Source organism: Cetorhinus maximus, chromosome 1 (genome assembly GCF_964194155.1).
Source record: "Cetorhinus maximus chromosome 1, sCetMax3.hap1.1, whole genome shotgun sequence".
NCBI classification, from domain to species: Eukaryota; Metazoa; Chordata; class Chondrichthyes; order Lamniformes; family Cetorhinidae; genus Cetorhinus; species Cetorhinus maximus.
In genome coordinates this window covers 116,238,928-116,262,408 of record NC_135879.1, presented here as the reverse complement: position 1 = coordinate 116,262,408, position 23,481 = coordinate 116,238,928, and the positions used below count along the sequence as shown (strand labels likewise).

The window sequence follows — 23,481 nt, the reverse complement described above, 5'->3', positions numbered from 1 at the left end:
TGAGTTCAGACAGAACCTATTTGGCTCTGGCAAGGAACATAAACCAGAGTGCAGGAGTCATGAATTGATGTAGTAGATGTAAACTCATTTGAAGGGCTGTTTAAGTGTCATGATTGGAAGTTTTTAAAATCCCTTGCTCTTTGGACTGTAAAAAAATTGGCTGCAACTATCAGTGATTGTTAAAAAAAAACTCTGCTGGACTGCTTTGATTTACAGGCCAATGGGTGTAGCATCTGTTTGAGCAATTCCAAATATATATTGTTGACATTTTCATAAGGGTTATTCATTATGAATTCTTGGCTGAGTTCCAAAATCTGAAATTGTCTCTGCGGGGGGTTCAGAGTTCACAGTTTGATTGACATCTTAAATAGGCTATTAAAGGATATGGGGTGTGAACAGAAGTTCATTTTTTTATAAGAGATTAACTACTTGAGGTGATTCAAAAGTTTTGATGCTGCCCTGAATGGGAGTCTTTCTCAATATCAAGTCTGTGTCAATATCAATAGTGAGTCTGTATGAGACTTTTTAAAGTTTGTTTTTATTTCTTTTCCGAATGGCCCCTGAAGTTTGCCTTCGGTGGATACAGGGTGAGTTGGCATGGCGGTATGAGGGGCCATGGGTGTTGGTGGGGGGGCATGAGTTTGTATTTAATTGGCACTGAGAGTATGAGGGACCATGGGGGGTGGGGGGCATGAGTTGGCATGGAGGGTATGAGGGGGCATGGGAAGTGCTGGAGGGGGGGTTGTGAGGGCTACAGGATCTAAAATCTTCTGAAACAACTGGGACCGAGTCCCAGAGAGCAAACATGGGCCTTCTAACCAACCGACTTTGGCACTCATCTTCTCCTGTGTCCTCCTAGCATCTGCTTCCAGGGCTGGTAGGCCTGACTTCATTCAGCAGGTGCTCCCTTGGAGAGAAAAAGTCTTGTGATTCAGGGCACTTTTTACTGAGGCGGGTTCGGTGAGTCTGGAAATTTTTAATTTTGGTTACCTGCCTCAGTAGCTTAACATCTGACAGCAGGATGTGAAATGAGGCCAGAAATTATCTGTATCAACAAGATATTGAGATGATAACGAGCAAAGTAAGATGAAGTAAAGATTTGATGAGCAAGCCAGTTTTGTGCTCTAGGATCATTTTGAAGTTATTTTTAAAAAACTTTACATAAATGCAGGAAGTTAATTAATCTGTAAAGAAGTGTTAATAAAGTCACCAGATTTGATAAGTTGTGAAAACAACTCTGGGAGTAAGAGAAGCAAAATTAAACAGTAGAAGAACATTGTGAGTTATAACATTTTGACTCATAGGGCTGGATTTTCCTGTGCGCTCAGGAAAACCAGACCTGTGCACTTTTGCACCTCCCGAGATGCACACCTGCCCATACGTGACTTTGCCTGGAATTTTTGTCTTTTCACACAGGGATCGAGTTCACAGTGCATTTTGTGAGCTGCGATGAAGTACGTGAGGAACGTGGGTCTGGAGGCAGACTGGTTAGAAGGCCTGCCTCGGTTCTCCAATACAGCAGCTCAGCTCCCAACGTCACCTCCTAAACCTTACCCCTCATCCTCCTGCCCCATCCACCCCATGCCCCCTCAAGTTGCCTATGCCCCATCACCCCCCACCCACAGGTCCATACCACTCAATGTCCCCTCAAATCACACATGCCATCCCATATCTCCTCACCCCCCACTCACACCTCATGCTACCCCATGCCCCTCAGCTCCCCATGCCACCTCCATGCCACCCATGTCCCCTTCAAATTGCTATGCCATCTCCATGCCCCTCACCATGTACCCTCCATAGCCACGCACCCAGTATGCACTATATACAGTACTCAAGAGCCATTCAATAGCAATGGGTATTATTTTAAAATCATTGGAAAGAAATTAAACCTCCAACAATCTAATAAAGCCCTGAATTAAAACACACTATTATTGTTACTGGATACAAAAACTGCTCCAGTGCAAAAAAAATTGTAATCCTTTACATGCCTGTTAGGTTTGTAAACAAACAAGAAACTACTTCAATGTCATATTCTATTATTACAGCCTCTTAAAAGTTTCAATGGTTCTTTGATAAATAGACAACCTGCTGAGCTGAAGCCATTGGCAACTTTTGAAAAGCAGCCAAAAATTCAGAATGGCTACAGTTGTCGTAACAAAAGCTTCAAGCTACAGCACCTGAAACTGACAGAATGGAATGGTGTTCCATTTCCATTTCAAAGCAGAGTGCCTGTCATTCAATGGTGGCGTGCAAGTGTGAGGTTTCTTTTCATCTTTCAAAATCAGTGTTTCTTTAACAGCCGGAGTTGTCAGCCGATTTAATTCATAGCACAAAATATGGCAGCAGAGGTTGACAGGACGTCTCAAAATACATTTTTAATGCATTATGGCATTTTCTCCAATGGAAAAAGTACTGTGGTGCATGACAACGCTTTTACACAATGGTGGTCAATGTAAGGGTTAACATATCTTTGCAGGATAGATCCCTATGATGAATCACTGCATTAAAAATACATCTACATTACGAGACAGCATCTAATAGTGATATTTGAAAGTGCCAAAACATTTTACACTTAAATTTCAGAATGTTCCCAACTCCTCAACAGGCTTCCCCCATTGGACATGAACTGTCCAAGGAGGTACATTTTTTTATGGCTTATACAACCCACACTGGCACATGAAAATAGTATGGAAATATTTTTCTTGTGGTCCTCACAGTGGGAACCCAAACCTTGGAAGAGATGTGTGTGTGTGTGTTTTGCAACCAAGGCCTTCCTGACCTGCCAAAAGGCCACATGAAAATAGTGTGGGGTCAGGAAGGCAGAGGAAAATTGTTTTTGCCAGCAAAAAAACAAGTTCAGCTTTTCGAGATGAAAATCTGCCCCGTGTAGTCCATCTTAATTCTCTTTATTAAAAAAAACATACTATATTTGCTGTTTACGTTGAAATGATTGTGTTGTTCCTTGTGAGATAGGTCTCTAAACAGTATCATGACTTGTGTCATATTGATCAGAGCAATCTTTAAAGCCTTAGTTGAGATAGCTCTTTGATTCATGCCTGATGGACATTCTCGTCCCCTAAGAATGCTTAAGTATCAGCCTTAACTCAGTGGTTGCATTCTCGCAGCAGTGTCAAAAGGTTGGGATTAAATCCCCAGTCTAAAACTTGACCCCATAATCTAGGCTGATACTAAGAAAGTACTGCATATTGGAGATACCTATTTTCAAATTAAATGTTAAAACAGAGGCCCTATTATCTTTCTTGGGTGATGTAAAATGTCTTATGATACTATTAGAAGAACAGTAGGGTAATTCTCCCACTGTCCCTCAACCAACACCACTGAAAAAAAGCAGATAACTGCTCACTTATTTCATTATTGTTTATGGAACCTTGCTACATGGCTGTTGTATTTACATTCAAAATCACTGTGACTACACTTTAAGAGTAATTTAGTGTCTGTGAATCTCTTTGGGATGTTCTGAGGATCCGAAAGGCAAGTTTGTTCTTAAAGTCTCCAGCCCACAATTTGCTATGGCAGGGCACCTAAAAGTGTCTTGTATTGGTTTAAGTTTTAAAATCTTTTGCATGACAAGTGGCTGAAAGTGCAAGCAGATAGTGTTGCAGTCAGTGAAACAGGATATCTGGGACCTGACTGAGTAAACAGGGCAAACAAATATCCTTAACCAATCAGATTGAAGGATTGAGAAGTTAAAAGCACAAAGGACTAAGAAGGAAGTGCAAATAAAAGTAGTGAATTCAATGCCATATCAGGCACAGAAAGAGAAATAGACAGGGAAAGAAAGATTAGATTAATAGTTAATTTTCAATTCTAGAGAGTTTTACTGGCATTAAGTAACACTTATTGCATTGATAAAAGTGTACTTAGACTGAAATGGACAAGACTTAACTTTCTGTGGTGAGTTTAGTTTGTATCCACCACACAAATACAACAACTTCAGGCCAGACAGCAAAATATTATTATTGCCAATCTAATGTTGGAGCGGTGCAACAACCTTTGGATTTTTGAGTTTAACCAAGCACCTGGCCCTTGCCCGAAGTTGCTGTAACATTTATACATAAACAATGGAGAACGCCGTTAACCTCATTTCGGTAGCAAATTCTGGGCTTCTTTTGAAAGAATTTCGGGCAGATGCAGAAGGAATTGGACCTTTGGTAGATATGTGGTGCCTTACCTTCTTCAGCAATGACAGTTCTGAACGAGACTGTAGCCATAGTTTTGTTAGTCCATCTGTAAGATAACAGACTCTCTTCATTTGTCATATTCAGCTCCATATTTTCCCATAGGAAACAAATGCCAAAAGTATCTATAAAAACTCGCAGAAGAAAACATGGTCTTACTTGTCCCCATCAACAACCTCATTGTTGGTCCCAAGTTATAAGCTTAGTTCTGTTTGGCAGGTACAGGAAAAAAAATTCTCAATGATAAAGCTGTCCAAACCGCGATCCAAGAGCAAAGTGCAGGTCTTAAGACCTTGAAATGTGGCTTTCAAAGCCAAGATAATTCAGTCCTATTTATGCTTATGTCCTGATCTCCTGTTTGAATTTCCTGGGTTTAGAGGAGTGGCACTGGAACATGGATTTACATTTCACAAGCTTACTTAAGCTTCATGCATCCATTCGGTCACAATTAAAAAGCTTAGTTATTCCTGGCGTATCACATTGGAGAGGTGTGACAAGTCTGTGAGTTCTTTGCAATTACAGAAGGAGAACCAGAAGAAATTCTAGTGCTTAAGCCAAACCTTTATGTTACATTACACAGGTAGAATTACATATAAAGAGTTGTGCGTAGGGCTGTCGTGATATGAGATGGGGGAAATTGCCAAAATAAATGAAAATTTATTCAGTTGTGAAACAGTTGCAACATCTGTTCCATACTCAGCAATCACGTTTACAAACCTTGAATTCAAGCTAACGAGGAAATGATTGAGAATGTCCGTTAGACCTATAGCCTATTTAATCATAGTGGTTTGTGCAAAACATACGTTTGTTTCTGTCCACCTGTGGGAATGGGAAGAGTAGGCATTTATAATAAAGAGAACCTACTGCTTCTTGCTTCCCTGTTGGCTCGCATGGATAACTGAACAACACAGATCAGAAAGTTCCGCTATTGCTTCAGATGGGTCAGCAGTAACACTATTACAATTAGCATCAATGTCCTGAGTTAAGAAGGGTGATGGATTTGGAAGATAGCTAATCATCAACGAGGGATCTCTGCTGGATGTGTGGCTATATGGATGTTGAGCGAGGGTAGGATTCATTATGGTTGTCATCTAACCTCCCCGCCTTCGTCCAGTTTGATTACATACCCTATCGAGGTTAAACTTGAATAATGGCTGGTTGTGTGAAGTACTGTGGGTCAACCATTCTAACCAAGGAATCAACATTTTCGGATGGGAGGTGAAGGGAAGAAATTGGTGGAGAAAAGGAAATGCTTCCCATTTATTAAATAGCAAGTTATGAGTCTAATTTTCCTAGTTACTGACTACTTAGGTTGTATTTTGCTTAATTCCCTTTTATGGGAATCTATCAGTAGAGAGCGGCAACTCTGTATTAAAGCACTGCTTTCACAATAGCCTTATGAAGATGAATATTAAAAGCAAATTAAGCATGTTTGAGAGAAATGAATGCCTGAAACATCACATGAATAGTGTCTGTGAATCATTGATTGAGTAAGGTATGTAATGTTTTGAAGACTAATTCTTCATATGCAACTACAGGATAATGTACAACATGAAATCTGCCAATTTCATTAGTACTCCTGTTGCATTAAATTTAAATTTCATTTTTATCTCAACAGTTAGAATGAATACTGAAAACTTCTCTTTAAGTGAACAGATTGTCTCCCCTTCATATGTTCGGCAAGGTTCACAAGCCCGTCGCACACACGAGCACTTAATTCGGCTGCTAATAGAAAAGGTAATGAAAATAAATTAGTGTACCAATTAGTGAAGATGTTCACTATGTAATTTGTTTTGTAGAAACACTTAAATTGTATTTTATTTTTACCTATGCATAAGTAGGAACAAAAATTTTGTTCCTAAAAGCTATTCTCAGGACCTATCAACTCTCTACTCTCCTCTCCTTTCTCTCTCACTCTTTCTCTTACCTTTGTCTTAATTACTTAGACTCTTGTTGATCGATAATTCTTCATATAGCTAGTCAATCCCCTCTTAAAGGCCTATTTAAGAGAATGCTCGCAAAAAAGTGTTCATAATATTTCCTTATGTATTGACAGCAACTAATTTGCAAGATTTAATTTCAATTTCCTTTTCTTAGAGAACTCCATAGCTTAATACTACAAAGGCTATCCCAAAATGGGGATAAAAAAGCTTACATTTATATAGAACCTTTCACAACCACTGGATGCCTCAAAGCGCATTATAGCCAATTAAATACTTTTGAAGTGTGGTCAGTGTTACAATGTAGGAAACGTGGCAGCCAATTTGTGCACAACAAGCTCCCACAAACTGTAATGTGATAAGGACCAGATAATCTGTTCTTATGACCTTGATTGAGGGATAAATATTGGCCAGGACATTGGGGATAACTCCTGTGTTCTTCTTCGAAATACTGTCATGGAATCTTCTACATAAACCCGAGCAGTCAAACAGGGCCTCGGTTTAATGTCTCATCCGAAAAATGATAGCTCCGCCTGTGCAGCACTCCCTCCGTACTGCACTGGAGTGTCAACTCGATTTTTGTGCTCAGAAATCCTAGTGCCCGACTTGAACCCTTAACTTTGTGACTCAGAGGCAAGATTACTACCATCTGAGCCAGGGCTGACACTGTAGCAATTACCTGTTTCTTTAGAATGCTGTCGAGTATTTAAAAGGCAGAACATTTACCTGGTATCGAAACTGACTTTGCTGCTGATTAGATATCAGATCATGAATTATGTCCCACAGGTACTCATACCTGGATGCTGGAAATCTGAAACAAAAACAAAAGTTGCTGGAAAAACTCAGCAGGTCTGACAGAACCTGTGGAGAGAAAGACAGAGTTAATGTTTCGAGTCCGTATGACTCCTCTTCAGAACTAAAGAGAAGTAAAAATGTGGTGAAATATATACTGTTTAAGTGGGGTGGGACAGGTGAAGCTGGATAGAAGGCTAGTGATAGGTAGAGGCAAAGGAGAGATTGCAAAAGATGTCATAAACAAAAAGTCAAAGGGGTGTTAATGGTGGCGATACTGGCTAACGCAGGTGCTAATGGTGATATTAAGAGTAGAAAGCAGAATGAGCAAGTGACAGATAGCTCTAGTGGGGGTGGGGTGGGGGAAAGGGACGGTGTAGGAGAAAAGATTGAAATAGGCTAAAAGGTGGGGAAAAAACAATGAATGGAATACATTCGAAAATAATAACAATAGAAATAGGTGGGAAAAATATATATATATAAAAATTAAAAAATAAACATTTGAGAAAAGGGGATCAAAAAGGGGTGAGGATGGAGGAGAGAGTTCATGATCTGAAGTTGTTAAACTCCATGTTAAGTCTGGAAGGCTGTAAAGTGCCTAATCGGAAGATGAGGTGCTGTTCCTCCAGTTTGTGTTGAGTTTCACTGGAACATTGAAGCAGGCCAAGGACGGACATGTGGGCATGAGAGCAGGGTGGGGTGTTGAAATGGCAAGCGACAGGAAGGTCTGGGTCAAGCTTGCGGACAGATAGAAGGTGTTCTGAAAAGCGGTCACCCAGTCTGCATTTGGTCTCTCCAATGTAGAGGAAACCGCATTGGGAGCAGCGAATGCAGTAGCCTAAATTGAGGGAAGTGCAAGTGAAGCGCTGCTTCACTTGAAAGGAGTGTTTGGGCCCTTGGACGGTGGGCAAGTAAAGGGGCAGGTGTTGCATCTTCTGCGATTGCATGGGAAGGTGCCATGGGAGAGGGTTGAGGTGTAGGGGGTGATGGAGGAGTGGACCAGGGTGTCCTGGAGGGAACAGTCCCAACGGAATGCCGACAGTGGGGGTGAAGGGAAGATGTGTCTGGTGGTGGCATCATGCTGGAGTTGGCGGAAATGGCGGAGGATGATCCTTTGAATGTGGAGGCTGGTAGGGTGAAAAGTGAGGACAAGGGGGACCCTATCATGGTTCTGGGAGGGAGAGGAAAGTGTGAGGGCTGATGCGTGGGAGATGGGACGGACACGGTTGAGGGCCCTGTGAACAACTGTGGGTAGGAAACCTTAGTTAAGGAAGAAGGAAGACCTGTCAGAAGCACTGTTTTGGAAAGTGGCATCATCAGAACAGATGCGACAGAGGTGAAGGAACTGAGAGAATAGAATGGAGTCCTTAAAGGAAGCAGGGTGTGAGGAGTTGTAGTCGAGGTAGCTATGGGAGTCAGTGGGCTTGTAATGAATGTTTGTGGACAGCCTATCACTAGAAATTGAGACAGAGAGGTCAAGGAAGGGAAGGGAAGTGTCAGAGATGGACCATGTGAAAGTGATGGAGGTATGGAAATTGGAAGCAAAATTAATACATTTTTCCAGGTCCAGGCGAGAACATGAAGTGGCACCGAAACAGTCATCGATGTACCAGAGAAAGAGTTGTGGTAGGGGGCCTGAGTAGGGCTGGAACAAAGAATGTTCCACATACCCAAAAAAGACAGGCATAATTGGGGCCCTCTCTGTCTCAATTTCTGATGATAGACTGTCCACCAATATTCATTACAAGCCCATTGACTCCCATAGCTACCTTGACTACAACTCCTCACACCCTGCTTCTTGTAAGGACTCCATCCCATCCTCTCAGTTCCTTCACCTCCGTTGCATCTGTTCCGATGATGCTACTTTCCAAAACAGTGCTTCTGACATGTCTTCCTTCTTCCTTAACCGAGGTTTCCCACCCACAGCGGTACCCAGTGAACAATTTCTCCTTAAACTCGTCTCACTTCCTCCAAATAAAAGTTGTGGCTCTGGGTACACCACTTACATCCGTGATTCCTCTGATACCCTACATCATACCAACAATTTCCAGTTCCCTGGCCCCAACCGCCTCCTCTTCACCATGGACGTCCAATCCCTCTACACCTCTATCCCCCACCAGGATAGTCTGAGAGCTCTCCACTTCTTCCTCGAACAGAGGCCTGAACAATCCCCATTCATCACCACCCTCCTCCATCTGGCTGAACTTGTTCTCTCACTGAACAATTTTTCCTTAAACTCCTCTCACTTCCTCCAAATAAAAGGTGTGGTTATGGGTACCTGCGTGGGCCCCAGTTATGCCTGTCTCTTTATGGGGTATGTGGAACATTCTTTGTTCCAGTCCTACTCAGGCCCCCTCCTACAACTCTTTCTCCAGTACATCGATGACTGTTTCGGTACCGCTTCATGTTCTCGTCTGGACCTGGAAAAATGTATTAATTTTTCTTCCAATTTCCACCCTTTCGTCACTTTCACATGTTCCATCACTGACACTTCCCTTCCCTTCCTTGGCCTCTCTGTCTTAATTTCTGGTGATAGACTGTCCACCAATATCCATTACAAGCCCACCGACTCCCACAGCTACCTCGACTACAGCTCCTCACACCCCGCTTCCTATAAGGAATCTCTCCTTTGCCTCCACCTATCACTGGCATTCTATCCAGCTTCACCTGCCCCAGCAAGTATATATATATAACAGTGTATATTTCACCACATTTTTGCTTCTTTTTAGTTCTGAAGAAGCCATATGGACTCGAAACGTTAACTCTGTCTTTCTCTCCACAGATGCTGTCAGACCTGCTGAGGTATTCATAAGTGTTCTGTTACGGACAGGGTGAGAGAGAACTGCTGAAATCCCTGTTCCTTTCCTAACTGTCTGCATTCAGTAAGCTTTTAAGAGGATGATGTATGTGTTTTTAACCCCTGAGTGTGTGGACAATTTGAATAACCGGCAGCAAGCTTTTCATGGGTTTAAATAAAGAGGATTGTTTATTTACACCCTCACCCTGAGCTGAGTGGCTCTGGCAGAACCCAAACTGAGGGTCAGTGAGCAGGTTATTGCTGAGCAAGTGCTGCTTGATAGCACTATCGATGACCCTTTCCATTACTTTGCTGATGATCGAGAGTAGACTGATGGGGTGGTAATTGGCTGGGTTGGATTTGTCCTGCATTTTGTGGACAGGACGTACCTGGGCAGTTTTCCACATTGCCCGGTAGATGCCAGTACTGGTACAGCTTGGTTAAGGGTATAGCTAGTTCTCGAGGACAAGCCTTCAGTACTATTGGAATGTTGTCAGGTCCCATAGCCTTTTGCAGTATCCAGTGCCTTCAGCCGTTTCTTCATATCAAGTGGGGTGAATCATAGGTAGGTGGTGATCAGTAGGAAGCTTCCATACTCATGTTTGACCTGATGCCATATACTTCATGTGGTCCAGAGTCAATGTTAAGAACTCACTTGAAAACTCCCTCCTGTCTGTATAACAATGTGCCACCAACTCTGGTGCGTCTGTCCTCTTGGTGGAACCCAGGATTGTAATGGTGGTGTCTGGGACATTGTAAGATATGATTCCGTGAGGATGACTATGTCAGGCTGTTGCTTGACTAGTCTGTGGGACAGCTCTCTCAATTTTGGTACAAGCTCCCAGATGTTAATAAGGGGGACTTTGCAGGGTCGACAGGGCTGAGGTTGCCATTGTCATTTCCGGTGCCGAGGTCGATGCCAGGTGGTCGTTCCGGTTTCATTCCTTTTTGAGACTTTGTAGTGGTTTGATACAACTGAGCGGCTTGCTAGGCCACTTCAGAGGGCATTTAAGAGTTAACCACATTGCTGTGGGTCTGGAGTCATGTGTAGGCCAGACCAGGTAAGGACGGCAGATTTCCTTCCCTAAAGGACATTAGTGAACCAAATGGGTTTTTACAACCATCGTCAATGGTTTCATGGTCACTATTACCGAGACTAGATTTTTAATTCCAGATTTATACTGGGGACAAGGAACTTTAAAGATTTACAAGTATACAAATGAAATCTATTTGAGAAAATGTGCATATTTTCCAATTTTTAGTTTCTGTGGGAATTCCATTTGACAACTTTGATATCTAATTTTTCTGTTTCAGGATCAAGATCTCAAGAAAGACAAATTTCACTATACTGTATAACTGAAATCTCATTGTATGGTGTGATGTATGTGTTCTAATGGATGGATTACATACTGCGACAGATACATTGTCCGCTTCTTCTTCAGATGGTGCCTGCAGTTCATTGTGCTAGTTAAATTTTTGAGGAGGTTACTAACATGATGCATTAGGGCATGTCCTAGGCCCAACCATCTTTAGCTGCTTCATCAATGACTTTCCTTCCATCATAAGGTCAGAAGTGGGGATGTTCGCTGATGATTGCACAATGTTCAGCATCATTCGCGACTCCTCAGATACTGAAGCAGTCCACGTCCAAATGCAGCAAGTCCTGGACAATATCCAGGCTTGGGCTGACAAGTGGCAAGTAACATTCATGCCACATAAGTGCCAGGCAATGACCATTTCCAACAGGAGAGAATCTAACCATCGCCCCTTGACATTCAATGGCATTACCATTGCTGAATCCCCCACTGTCAACATCCCGGGGGTTACCATTGACCAGAAACTGAACTGGACTAGCCATATAAATACTGTGGCTACAAGACCAGGTTAGAGGCTAGGAATCCTGCGGCAAGTAACTCACCTCTTGAATCCCCAAAGCCCATCCACCATCTATAAGGCACAAATCAGGAGTGTGATGGAATACTCCCCACTTGTCTGGATGAGTGCAGCTCCAACAACACTCAAGAAGTTTGACACAGTCCAGGACAACGCAGCCCACTTGATTGGCACCATCTCCACAAACATTCACTCCCTCCACCACCGATGCACAGTGGCAGCAGTGTGAACCATCTACAAGATGCACTTCAGAAACTCACCAAGGCTCCATAGACAGCACCTTACAAACCCACGACTGCAACATCTCAAAGTACAAGGGCAGCAGATAGATGGGAACACCACCATCTAGAAGTTCCTCCAAGCCACTCATCATCCTGACTTGGAAACATATCGCCGTTTCTTCACTGTCACTGGTTTAAAATCCTAGATCTCCCTCCCTGACAGCACTATGGGTGTACCTACACCACAGGGACTGCAGCAGTTCAAGAAGGCAGCTCACCACCACTTTCTTAAGGGCAGTTAGGAATGGGCAATAAATGCTGGCCTAGCCAGTGATACCCACATCCCATAAATGAATTCTTAAAAATGCCAATGAATGTCGTCTATTTGGACTTAAACAAAGTATTTGATAAGGTTCCACCAGGAAAAGCAACAGTGGGAGTACATGGATTTGCAGGCAAATTTGAGACATTGGTTTGGAATTGGTGGGAGGTAGAATATAGATGAAGAGATAAAAGGGATGTTCTCTGATTGACAGAATGTGACAAGTGGTGTTCCACAGGGATTTGTACTGCTGCCTCAGCTTTTTGTTCTATGTGCCAGTGACTTGGATGAAGGAACAGGAAGTTATGCAAATTTTCAGAAAATACTAAGTAAGTTGTATGGATGGAAGCAGGAACTTACAAAGGGCCATAGACAGACTAAGTGAATGGGCAAAATTATGGGCAGATGGAGTTCAGTGTTGGCAAGTGTGAGGTGATGCAGTTTGGATCTTCGAGGACAAATTGGAATATTTTCTGAAGGACATCAGAATAGTGTTAGAATCATTTCTCTTGAAACTGGATTTTTCTTTTAAAAGTATGGAAGGACATAGCATTATTTAGACATTTGGAGGATGCCTGAGAGCTTTTTTTAAAGGGTCATAAGCTCACCTTGGAACTGTCAACATGCAGGCATCTTCCAAGCAATCACCTGAGCTGTAAGGTACTTGAGAAGGAGTTGTTTGTTTGTTTTGAACTGGGAAGTACTTTAATTAGTGAAAAGATGGAAGACAAAAAGGCAATCACATTGCAGAGGCAAACTATATATTTGAACCTGTGGTTGTGCTTTCAGTCTTGCTGGGGAAAGGCTGGGAACGGAAGGCTACCCTGACTAGGTTGCACGCTCTCTCTCTCTCTCTCTACTTTGTGAAACAGTGTGTGGTTCTCGACCTGTGGCCAGATGATCCTCATCTGAGTGTAGTTTGTCTGCATAGTTTTGGACTTGCTAGCTTAGACAGGAAGAATTGGTCCAACTATACTCTCCTCCACGCTGAAGCATCATTGGTGAACTTCCCAATCTACTGGGCCCAGCTTTTAAAAGGGCCATAAGTTTTCATCTGAGGGAAAGTCTTCACCTGAGGGAACTTTAGACCGACAGCATCAAACCTCCGTGAATATTAAACTTTTTTCCCCTTTCTAAGAAAGTTTTTTTTCATCCACCCAACTCTGCAGAGACTACCTGTGTGTCTTTTGTTTGTCTATGTATGTGCGTCTAAGTGTGTGCTGAGGAGGTTTAAAAGAGTTAGTTAGTTACACTTCCAGATTACAATCGTGCGTCAACCAATTCTTGAAACTTGTTTAAAAGGAGTTTTGTTTTATAATAAATTAATCTTTCTGAGTTTTTCGAAAAAAGCCTGATCAGAGCCTCTTTTCTTCTGGGTACTGGAAGTATAGGTAAACATTTGGCCATTTTGGTGAAAAAAATTAAACATTTAAATTAATGGAGTAGTGGGGCTTGATAATTCCCGCACTCCTCCCATCCCGGTCGTGACAATATAAACTGTGGAGGAGTAAAGAGATTTGAATAACCACGTACACAAATCATTAAATGCTAGTGTAAAAGTATAAAAAGTAATGAGAGGATAATGGAATGGTGGCCTTTACCTCAAGGGAATTAGAATACAGAAATGAGGAAGTTAAGCTTTAGTTGTTAGACCCCTGGTCAAACCCCAGCTGACACACTCTTCAATTTTGGACATCACACCTTAGGAAAGATATATTGGCCTTGGTATAGTACATGTTCATCAGAATGATACCAGGGCAAAAGTGTTAAATCCTGAGGACAGGTTGCATAAACTTCACTCAAATTCCCTTGAATTTCAAAAGTTGAGGGCCGACCTAAACAAGGCTTTTAAAATATAGTGATTTGATGGGAGAGGTACAGAGAAACTGTTTCCCCTGGTGGGGTATCTAGAATAAAAGGGAATAATATTACAATTAGTGCCAGGTAAAGAATGCAAAAATTAAATTCCAACAATAAGCTGGAATGTTGCATACTTTGAATTAAGGTATAAATCCTGCTAACGTTGTGGCAATCATGGTTGTCGTAATTGTTCCCAGTCCTATCATAGACGCTCACAGTCAATGTAAGAGATTAAGAGCTACACAGACTTCTCACTGTTCTATCATTTCCTTAGGGTAAATGCCCAGAAGATGGATGGGATGAGAGTACAATTGAGCTTTTTCTACATGAACTGGCTATCATGGACAGCAACAACTTCCTTGGTAATTGTGGAGTTGGTGAGAGGGAAGGAAGAGTGGCCTCAAACCTAGTTGCTAGAAGACATTATAGGTATGGTTTTATACGTATATATACATATTTTAAGTTGTTGAGTGCATTACTTTATTGTTTTGTTAAGTAAAAGTGATCAGATTTAAACTTGCTGGTCACTGTGAGAGCACAAGGATATATTTGCACAAATAATATTTGTCAAACAAAAAAATTCAGTCAACTTTATCATTCTGTCTGCCCCACCCCACCACAACGCTATTCTTTCTACTGACGAGTATTTTCAAACTAGACAGAGTCATTCTGGCTACTGAGTCTTTTTCCACCCGCTTCCCCATTGAGGCAATTTCAAGACAGGCGATTACACCAACAAAGCACCATAGTGACTCTGCAAACCCCACACCTCCACTCTACTCAGTCCACTAAAATAATTAACCAACATAATTTGAAATGTTACTCCTTAACGATTGGCCCTTTAATTGGACTCACCATTGCATGGTATCTGGAGCCTGAAAGGATAAGATTTGATGTTTTGGCACCTAGTCTGGCATTTTCAATATGCTCAGTGATGTCTGTCAACTGTTTTCAAAAGAGTTGACAAGGTTCTAGCTGAAGTGCAGAGCTCATTGCACAGTGCTTGTTCAAGCAATTAGTTATTGTACACTCTTTTTACAGGTTGTTTCCATAACTTACATATGAGATGTCATGCACCAAACCAACCAGATGTAATTTGCAACTGTCATTGGTTACAGTCTTGAGAGAAGATAATTGAAACTTAAGCAATTACATGTGATTTATTTGAACTTGAGAGGTCAAATATTAATTTCAGGAAATCTTGCAACTCTTTTCTGAGGTATGGAAGAAGTCTGTTTTCTTTAAGTTTGGGTCAATTAGAAAATCCCATGAGAGGAGACTATTTCTTCAAGTTCCATACTATCAGTCAGTTCCAGTCAGTTTGATATGCCTTAAAGAGAAGACCCTGTGACTTAAATTTTCTGGTATCAATATTGTTGAAATCTGAATGTAAATTGCGAATGTAAATTGCTGGGAAGTTTAAACTTCCGATGAGCTGATTTCAGCTGCCTGGGACTCTCTGCAAATGTCTCTGACACTGAGCTCAGTGTCAGAGACTTGGGCCAGATATGCGGGACTTACCTGAATACTACTTACCCAAGAAATATTACACTGGTTGATACCTGGTCTAAATAAGAGATTAGCCAGTGTAACTGAACTGAGCATCACAACCGAATCCAACCCGACCTGACTACCCTGCCTACCCGACTACCCAGCCTACCGACCCGATCTGACTTCCCCCCGACCCGAGTACCCCCTACACAACCAGTCTACCGCCCAACTACCTCCCCACTGACTACAATCCCCAACCGACCCAACTACCCTGACCTAACCCGATTACCCCTCTACCTGACCTGACCATCCCGCACCACATAGTTACCCCCACCATGACCATCCCCCAACCTAAAATGATGACACCCTCACCCCACTACCCAGCATACTATGATCAGCATGTATTTCTATTCCTTCTCCTCTCATGTGCTTTTCCAGCTCCTCTAAAAAGCATTAATGCTACCATGCTATTTGCCTTGACTAATTTTTTGAGTAAAGGAGTTTAGCCTTTTTTGGATTTTTTCGTGATCGTCTTATATTTATGGCCCTTAGTTTAGTCTTCCCCACAAGTTGGAACATCTCTACATCTACTCAATCAAACCATTTTATAATTGTAAAGACCTCTATTAGATCACACCTCAGCCTTCTCTTTTCTAGTGAAGAGCACCAGCATGTTTAGCCTTTCCTGATAAGTATATCCACTCTTGCTTAGACTTAAACTTAGTTCCTCTGGTCCTGTGCAGGACAATAGGCAGCAAGACTCCACCACAAGCCCTGGTCCATCACAATCTCTTTTGCTGCAGCCCGGGTGGTGTCCTGATCTTGAAAGTCCTCCTTAAGTGTATTTCACCAAGTCTTCTTTGGCCAGCCCCGTCTTCTTCCGTCTGGTGGTATCCATTCTACTGCCACTGGCGGGACATATGTCCAGGAGACAAAATATGTGTGCTGCCAGCCTCAGTTGACTGTCCGTTATGGTATACTGCAGGTGCCCCTGACCAATCCTTTGTAGCACTTCTTCATGGTGATGCTGTCTCTCCATGTGATGCCCAGCTTCTTATGTAAGCAGCGCCGTTGAAAGACATCCAACTTGCGTGATACTTTTGTTGTTCTGTTCCATGTCTCGCAGTTTCTCTCAGTTCTGGCATAATTCTTGTGAATCCTTTTTGCACTTTCTCGAGTGCCTCTATATTTTTTTTATAATATGGAGACCAGAGCTGTGCACAGTACTCCAAGTGTGTTCTAACCAAGGTTTTATACAAGTTTAATACAGTGTGTCTCCTTTTATATTCTGTCCCTCTAAAAATGAATGTCAATGCTTGGTTTGCTTTTTTATAAATAGCCTTAGTAAAATATGCCACAACTTTATGATTTATGTATCTGTACTCCATGCTCTATTTGTTCCTTTATCCCATTTAGACTCTTATTATCCAAGGAGTATGTGGCCCCCTTATTCTGCTATAAAATGTAACATAAAAAATCTTTACAAATGATTAGCTGTGTTGCAGGTTTGCAATCTTTTTATTATCTTGTCTATTCAAGGAGGTAGATAGAAGATAGTCTAATATAAAAATATAATTATGTTTTGTGACTTTTTAATATGCTAGTGAATTTACTTTACAAGAGATGAATAAAGATTTTTAAATTTAAAGTGAAATCCATTGTCCTGTTCTATGACTTTCGAAGGCAAGAGTCAGATCTTATGAAAGTATAAGTTAAATCCAGTAGCCCCAAACAGTTATAAAAACAGAAAATGCTGGAAAAATTCAGCAGGTCTGGCAGCATCCATGGCAAGAGAAACAGAGTTAACATTTTGAATCCAATATGACTTCTTTGGACCAGATGCCCTGATATAGAGGGAAATTAATACTTGCTAATAAGAGTGAACTAAGAAATGAGAGCCAAAATAATTTAGGTTAAGAAAGCTAGAAAAGATCCCAAAATACAACTGTTTCAATCCCAGACTCTGACCAAGAGGCGAGAATATTATCAACAACAACTTGCATTCATATGGCTTGTCAATGTGGTAAAGCACCTCAGTAATGTTATCAAACACAATTTGATACCAAGCCACATAAGGAGATATTGGGGCAGAAAAGCTTGGTCAAAGATGTCGGTTTAAAGGAACATCTTAAAGGAGGAAAGGTAAAGAGCCAAATTGACCTTGCTGACATGGTTGACATTGAAATGGATTTGTTTCCAAGTGTGCACAGTAAGTAATGTTATTAGTTCATAGTCATAACTTTCAGTAATATCTGACATTTGTTTTAAGCTTTGGATTTGTTTTCCCTCTATTTATTCAGATTTATGCATGGAATTGGAAGATCAGGTGACATTGCAGCTGTTCAGCCCAAAGCAGCAGGATCCAGTCTCCTGAACAAAATTACAAACTCTGTAGTCCTGGACATTCTTCGAGCTGCAGGTTTGACAAAATTAGCATTGTATTGCAGGCTCTGTTTTGTTCATTAGAAACAAGGTGTGTTGATGGCTTGTTCTATGTCTTGTCACTCATGTATAAATAAATACAAACAAACAATTTGTGTTCTTTATAAATTTTAAGTTTAAAATGGCTACCCAGCTCCAGTTTGTCTGACTTTTAGAAATTGGCCTTTGTTCCTGACTTCCAGATTGTTTCAATATATCAATTAAGCCAAGAAAACATTGCCAGAAACAAGTGTGAAATAGGTGTCATGAAGGGAATGTAGTCCTGAAGAAGTCGGCCCACGGCTTGCTGAAAATTGGGCCTCAGGCTTCTTCCTCATAAGACTGTTGAGCAGTAGCTGGCCCTTGGATTTCCCAATACAGCTTGTCAGTCAGAGTGTAGGGAAATCAGATGGCTACGATGCCGAAGCAGGTCTTGAGATGGTTTAGGTGAACTGAAGGTGGGTGGTCCTGAGCCAACAGCAGCTTACAGTGATGCTGTGGAACTAAAACTGTAAATTTAAAAGCAAGTGTAACTTACAATTTGTTTGTGACTTCCAGTAGTCTCTCAAGGCTGCTGTAGACCCAGAAAAACTGAGTAGAGCATGCATGATGTAAACTTTGCCCACTTCATACTCAATGTGAGACAGTAATTTGAGAAAAAATGTTCCCATTGGCGAGTGGATTCCATTGAGCCTGTGCTGGCTCCCTGCAAGAACAATTTATTCTGTTCTACTCCCTCACTCTTTCCCTATAGTCTTGGAATTCTTTTTCCTTCAGGTGTTTATCCAATTCCCTTTTGAAAGCTGCAATTGAACCTGCCTCCTCTATCCTTTCAGGCAGTGCATTCCAGATCATAATCACTCACTGCATCAAATCATTTTTCCTCATGTCACCTCTGGTTCTTTTGCCGATTATTTTAAATCAGTTTTCTCTGGTTATGAACCCCTCACCGTAGGACTATTCTCTGTCTAATTACACTGTCCAGCCCACTCATGATTTTGAACACCTCTATCAAATCTTCTTGTTGGAGTCAGATGAACTGTAAATTAAGCATACCAGTAAGTGGAAGGTTATGAAATTAATCCATCAAAATGTATTGGGCCCTATTAAAATAATCAGAGGAATGAATTCAAGGCAATGAAGTTCTAGATTTGAATTTTTCAACTTGCGAGCTAAAGGATGGCTCAAATTTGTAAGGGTCTCCATAAACCCACCAGAATAATTGCCAAATTACAAAACCTCCCTTGCAGTTTGGGAGTTAGAACTTTGATCCTGAAAAATCCACATTTCCTGCTGCAACTGCTTGTGCTTCGATTATTAAAATGGTAAAATCATTTTAACATTCTGTATATGATCAATCAGAGGAACAACCCACCAAGAGTTGTGGCAGATATGAGAGACAATTCTGGAATTTGGAATAGGAAAGATGGGTGACTTAATGTCAATGAGGGACAGAGAGGACAAATCACCTTTTTTTCTCTCTTGTAGCTGTGGATATGTGACAGCAATGCATAAATAAATAAGCTAATGCATGGTTGCTAGTTATCCTGTGTTAACAGCTAGATTTATAACATTGTGCTGTTCTTAAACTTTGTGTACCTGTGAGATTTTAATAATGTTTCAGACTTGTCAAGTCACATATTGTTAATATTAATTGCTGATTTCTGCAGAAGCTTCAACCTATTGCAGGCCTGTTAGTCTGAGCAAATAGTAATGTGTTTCATTGATTTCATTTGAATGTATTTGTGCAAATAACTTGTTTCCCTGCCACTAACTCCCACAATTTGAGTGGAAATGGATCTTGCTTGTTTCAATGGGTGGTCAGAACTCAAATTAGTTGCCCAATAGTGTAGCAGTATTATTGTAAACACATTACAGATTATACTGCTTAGTAACTAAAATTTAGGCTTAGAAAAAAAGGTACAATTTTTTTTGATGAAATGTTCTGCTCATCAAGTTTGAGGTTTGTCAGCAATAGAAAGATCGAGTACTTTTGACATCTAAGGGATCTTTTTGTGAATGTGTGCCATCAATAGGAAGCCTAACCTGCCATTCGTCCATATCAGGGGATTGCGGTCACAGTGCAGATAATAACATAGCATACATTCATTAACATGGCTCTCTGACATCTTTTGTTACTTCAATATTCCAAAGCACTTGTGGCCAGACTCCCATCTTTCAGCCTCCATAAACTTGAGCTGATCCAAAACTCTTGCTGCCTGTATCCTATATCGCACTGTCTGTTCACCCATCACCTCTGTGCTCACTGAACTAAATTGACTGCCAGTACACCAATACCTCAGTTGTAAAATTCTCTTCCTCATGTTCAAATCCCCCCAAACCCTCACCACTCCCTGTCTCTGTAACCTGCTCCAGCCCCCCAGCTGAAGAAATCTGATTCCTCCAACTCTAGCCTCTTGTTGATTCACCATTTCCTTCACCCCCCAGTGTTGTGACTGTGCTTTCAATCATCTGGGCTCTGAGTTCTGGAATTCCCTTCATAAACCTTTCTGCTGTCCCACTCCTCTTTACATCTTTAAGGCAGTCTTTGAAAGCTGCCTTTAAATCACCTGCCTTATTGTCCCCTTCTTTGGTTCATTTTCAGTGTTTTCTCTGATTACACTCTTGTGTAATGCCTTGAGATGTTATAGTATGTTAACGGCACTTTAGGAACGGAAGTTCTTATTATTGTAATATATGACTAAAACTGGTTGTAGAATAATAAAGTCAGATGCAAAAGAAAGCTTCTGTTAATCAGCCCTAACGATGAATTTAAAATGCAGTCTCAGAAAAGTGTTCCACTGTTGTGCCATTCCACTTGCCTTACCAGCCATTTCTTCTGACACTAGTAAGTGAGACCAGTGTTGGTTTGAGCTGAATTGTGGTAATTTTGTGGTGACCATGTACACTCGGAGCTTGTTTTGCTCAAGCTTGTTTTTAGCTGTGGATCTTTGCAGCCAGAACACTAAGGGGTTGTGTCCTAACCGTCTGAGCTGAATGTGTCCCCATGTCCCTGATGTGAAAAGACAATGTGCTATCCAGGCCCTACATTTATTTTTCAGCTTTTTAAATGTCAGCATGTGTGTAAATAAGATTATTCAGCTTATTCCTAATCTTATGGAAAGTTGAGAATGCAGTACCCCAGTCATAGTATTCTTATAACTACCACTGTGAGAATCCAGCTATTGAGTGTCCTGTCCCTTCAGGACCTAGCTTCTACACATACTGACTGATCAAAGAATAGGCTTTAACCATTCATATTTTTCCTCTTGTCCAGGGTAGAAATTGCTGTTGCAGCAGCAACCTTGTGGGAATTTGGAAGTTGTTTTTGTTTTCACCTCTACAAAACTCTCTAGAGTCATGCTTCAGTTTCTTACAGATACCCCGAGCGACAGACTTGTAGCAGTTCACAAACTTTGCATGTGAGCTAAAACATCTAGGTGTGATATTTTCAAGCAGCATGAGTTTACTTGAAGCATTTGAGTATTTCTCAATATATCTATACTCAGCACTGCTGGGCTATCTCTCAACATCTAATCATTGTGGACTTAAAACCAAGATCTGTCAGAATGCAGTGACTGCAGTCGTCTATGTTCTCTTAAGCAGCACAATTTCCTTTCCTATTTCATGGAAGGGTTGTAACAGTCTGTTGTTAAAATATTTATTCTTGAATGCAAGTGATACTGGCAATGCTGCAAAAATTTCCCATCTTTAATCGCTCGCAAAAGGTGGTGGTGGACTTGCTCCTTGAACCACTGTAGTCTCTGCAAACAAGATCCTGATCTGGGACGTACATTGCTGTTCCTTCTTCATCATCAATAGCCTGGAATTCCCTACCTAATATCATTGTAGTGGGTGTGGACGGGTGGGTGTGGACAGGAAGAATAGAAGGGGAAAGAGAAAGTGGGGGTGGGGGCTAGCTAAGGAGGAGAGGGGTATCTAGGAGCAAGTGGAGAATATTACATCCTCCTCCACAGCAATGTATGCCCCAGATCAGGATGCTGCATGACTTGGATGGAAATGTGGAGGTGATAGTGTTTCCACAATTGCTGCTCCTGTCCTTTCCAGAGGTAGAAGTAACATAAGAGGAAGGTGTTTTCAAACTAACTTGGTGAGTAACTCATGCAACAGGTATCTACTGCAGCCATGGTTAGATTTCGCAGTATCCAACTTACATCTTTGCCTCTTCCCCCTTTACCCCACTCTCAGTTTCCTTCCTGTTTGCACCCCTTTGTCCCACCGCACTTCCCCTTTGTCCCCTCCGTGCCCCCTTTACCCCACTCCTGCTCTGCCTCCCTATTCCCCCCGCTCCCCTCTGTCCCCCCGCTCCCCCTCTGTCCCCTGCTCCCCCTGCTCCCCCGTGTCCCCCTGCTCCCACTGTATCCCCCCACTCCCCCTCTGACCCCCCCCACTCCCCCTCTGACCCCCCTGCTCCCCCTCTGACCCCCTCGCTCCCCCTCTGACCTCCTGCTCCCCCTCTGTCCCCCGCTCCCCCTCTATCTCCTCCCTCCTCCTCTGTCTCCTCCGTCCCCACCACACTCCCTTTGTCCCCCCTCTCCCTGCTCACTTTCCCTCCCCACTGACCTGTTCAAATTCATGAGGGGTCAGACAGAATAGGTATGGAGAAACCGTTGCTGTTGGCAGAAGGATGGAGAACCAGAGGGCACCAATTTTAGGTAAATTGCAAAAGAAGCAACGGTGAAATGGGGAAAAGCTTTTTTAAATGGCGAGTGCTTAAGGTCTGGAATGCACTGCATGAGAGTGTTTTGGAGGCAGATTCAACTGAGGCCTTCAAAAGAAAACAGGACAATTATCTGAAGAGGAAAAATTTGCAGAACTACGGGGAAAAGACGGGTGAGTAGGACTAAGTGAGGTGCTCTTTCAGAGGGCAGGCATGGGTATGAGGGGCCTCCTGTGCTTAACTCATTCTATGATTCTAATCCATTTTCTACCCTTCTCCTAATTCCATATCACTTAATCTTTTCCAATATTCTCTTGTGTGGTACCTTGTGAAGGTTTTCTGAAGTCCATGTCCATGTTCACCACATTTTCTCCATTCACCATGTCTGTTACCTTGGTATAGTGCTGTTTATGTCTCAGTTGTCTCCTACCATGTCCTCTATTCGAAGACCTTCCTTCTATTGCTTCCCTCTTTTGCTCTGTTTCTTGCAACAGCTGCTCAATGGCATTGTTCTCAAAGCAGACTACTTTTAGGTGAACTGCCTTCATTACTGATGGGCTAATGGATTGCACAGCTTTCTTTTTAAACTCCCTGAATCATCCTCCTTCCGATTGCAAGTTTAGCCTCCTGGCGAAAGAACATAAGGAGCATCTGACCGCTAATTGTAAGCTTCCGCACTAAGTGCAGACTTCATTGTTCTTCCTACAGGTTGTTCCAAAGTTCCCAACACCCACTAGTTCCTTTAAACAACCACAGGCCTTTTGAGGGTTGCAGTGGTCCTTTGGTCTCCGGTCCCCTTGTGATTGTGCTCAAGGAGAGGGAGGTTTCAGCACCTACCGCCAACAGCAAATCAGGGCGCAGAGA

At 42.0% G+C, this 23,481-nt stretch overlaps 1 protein-coding gene across 5 annotated transcripts in view; it reads left to right on the top strand.

The window, feature by feature from the left end:
• The window catches only part of sepsecs (Sep (O-phosphoserine) tRNA:Sec (selenocysteine) tRNA synthase), a 97,818-nt gene that overhangs the window by 8,328 nt on the left and 66,009 nt on the right, over nt 1-23,481 (top strand). For 3 of the 5 annotated variants that reach the window (XM_078545805.1, XM_078545776.1, XM_078545785.1), the window contains exons 2-4: nt 5,818-5,936; nt 14,299-14,453; nt 17,816-17,934. In XM_078545805.1, the coding sequence (XP_078401931.1) occupies nt 5,823-5,936; nt 14,299-14,453; nt 17,816-17,934 (388 nt within the window). In that variant the 5' untranslated portion in view covers nt 5,818-5,822. Of the gene's footprint in view, nt 1-5,817; nt 5,937-14,298; nt 14,454-17,815; nt 17,935-23,481 lie in introns of those variants that run through there. The other 2 variants (XM_078545794.1, XM_078545814.1) reach the window with 2 other exon arrangements.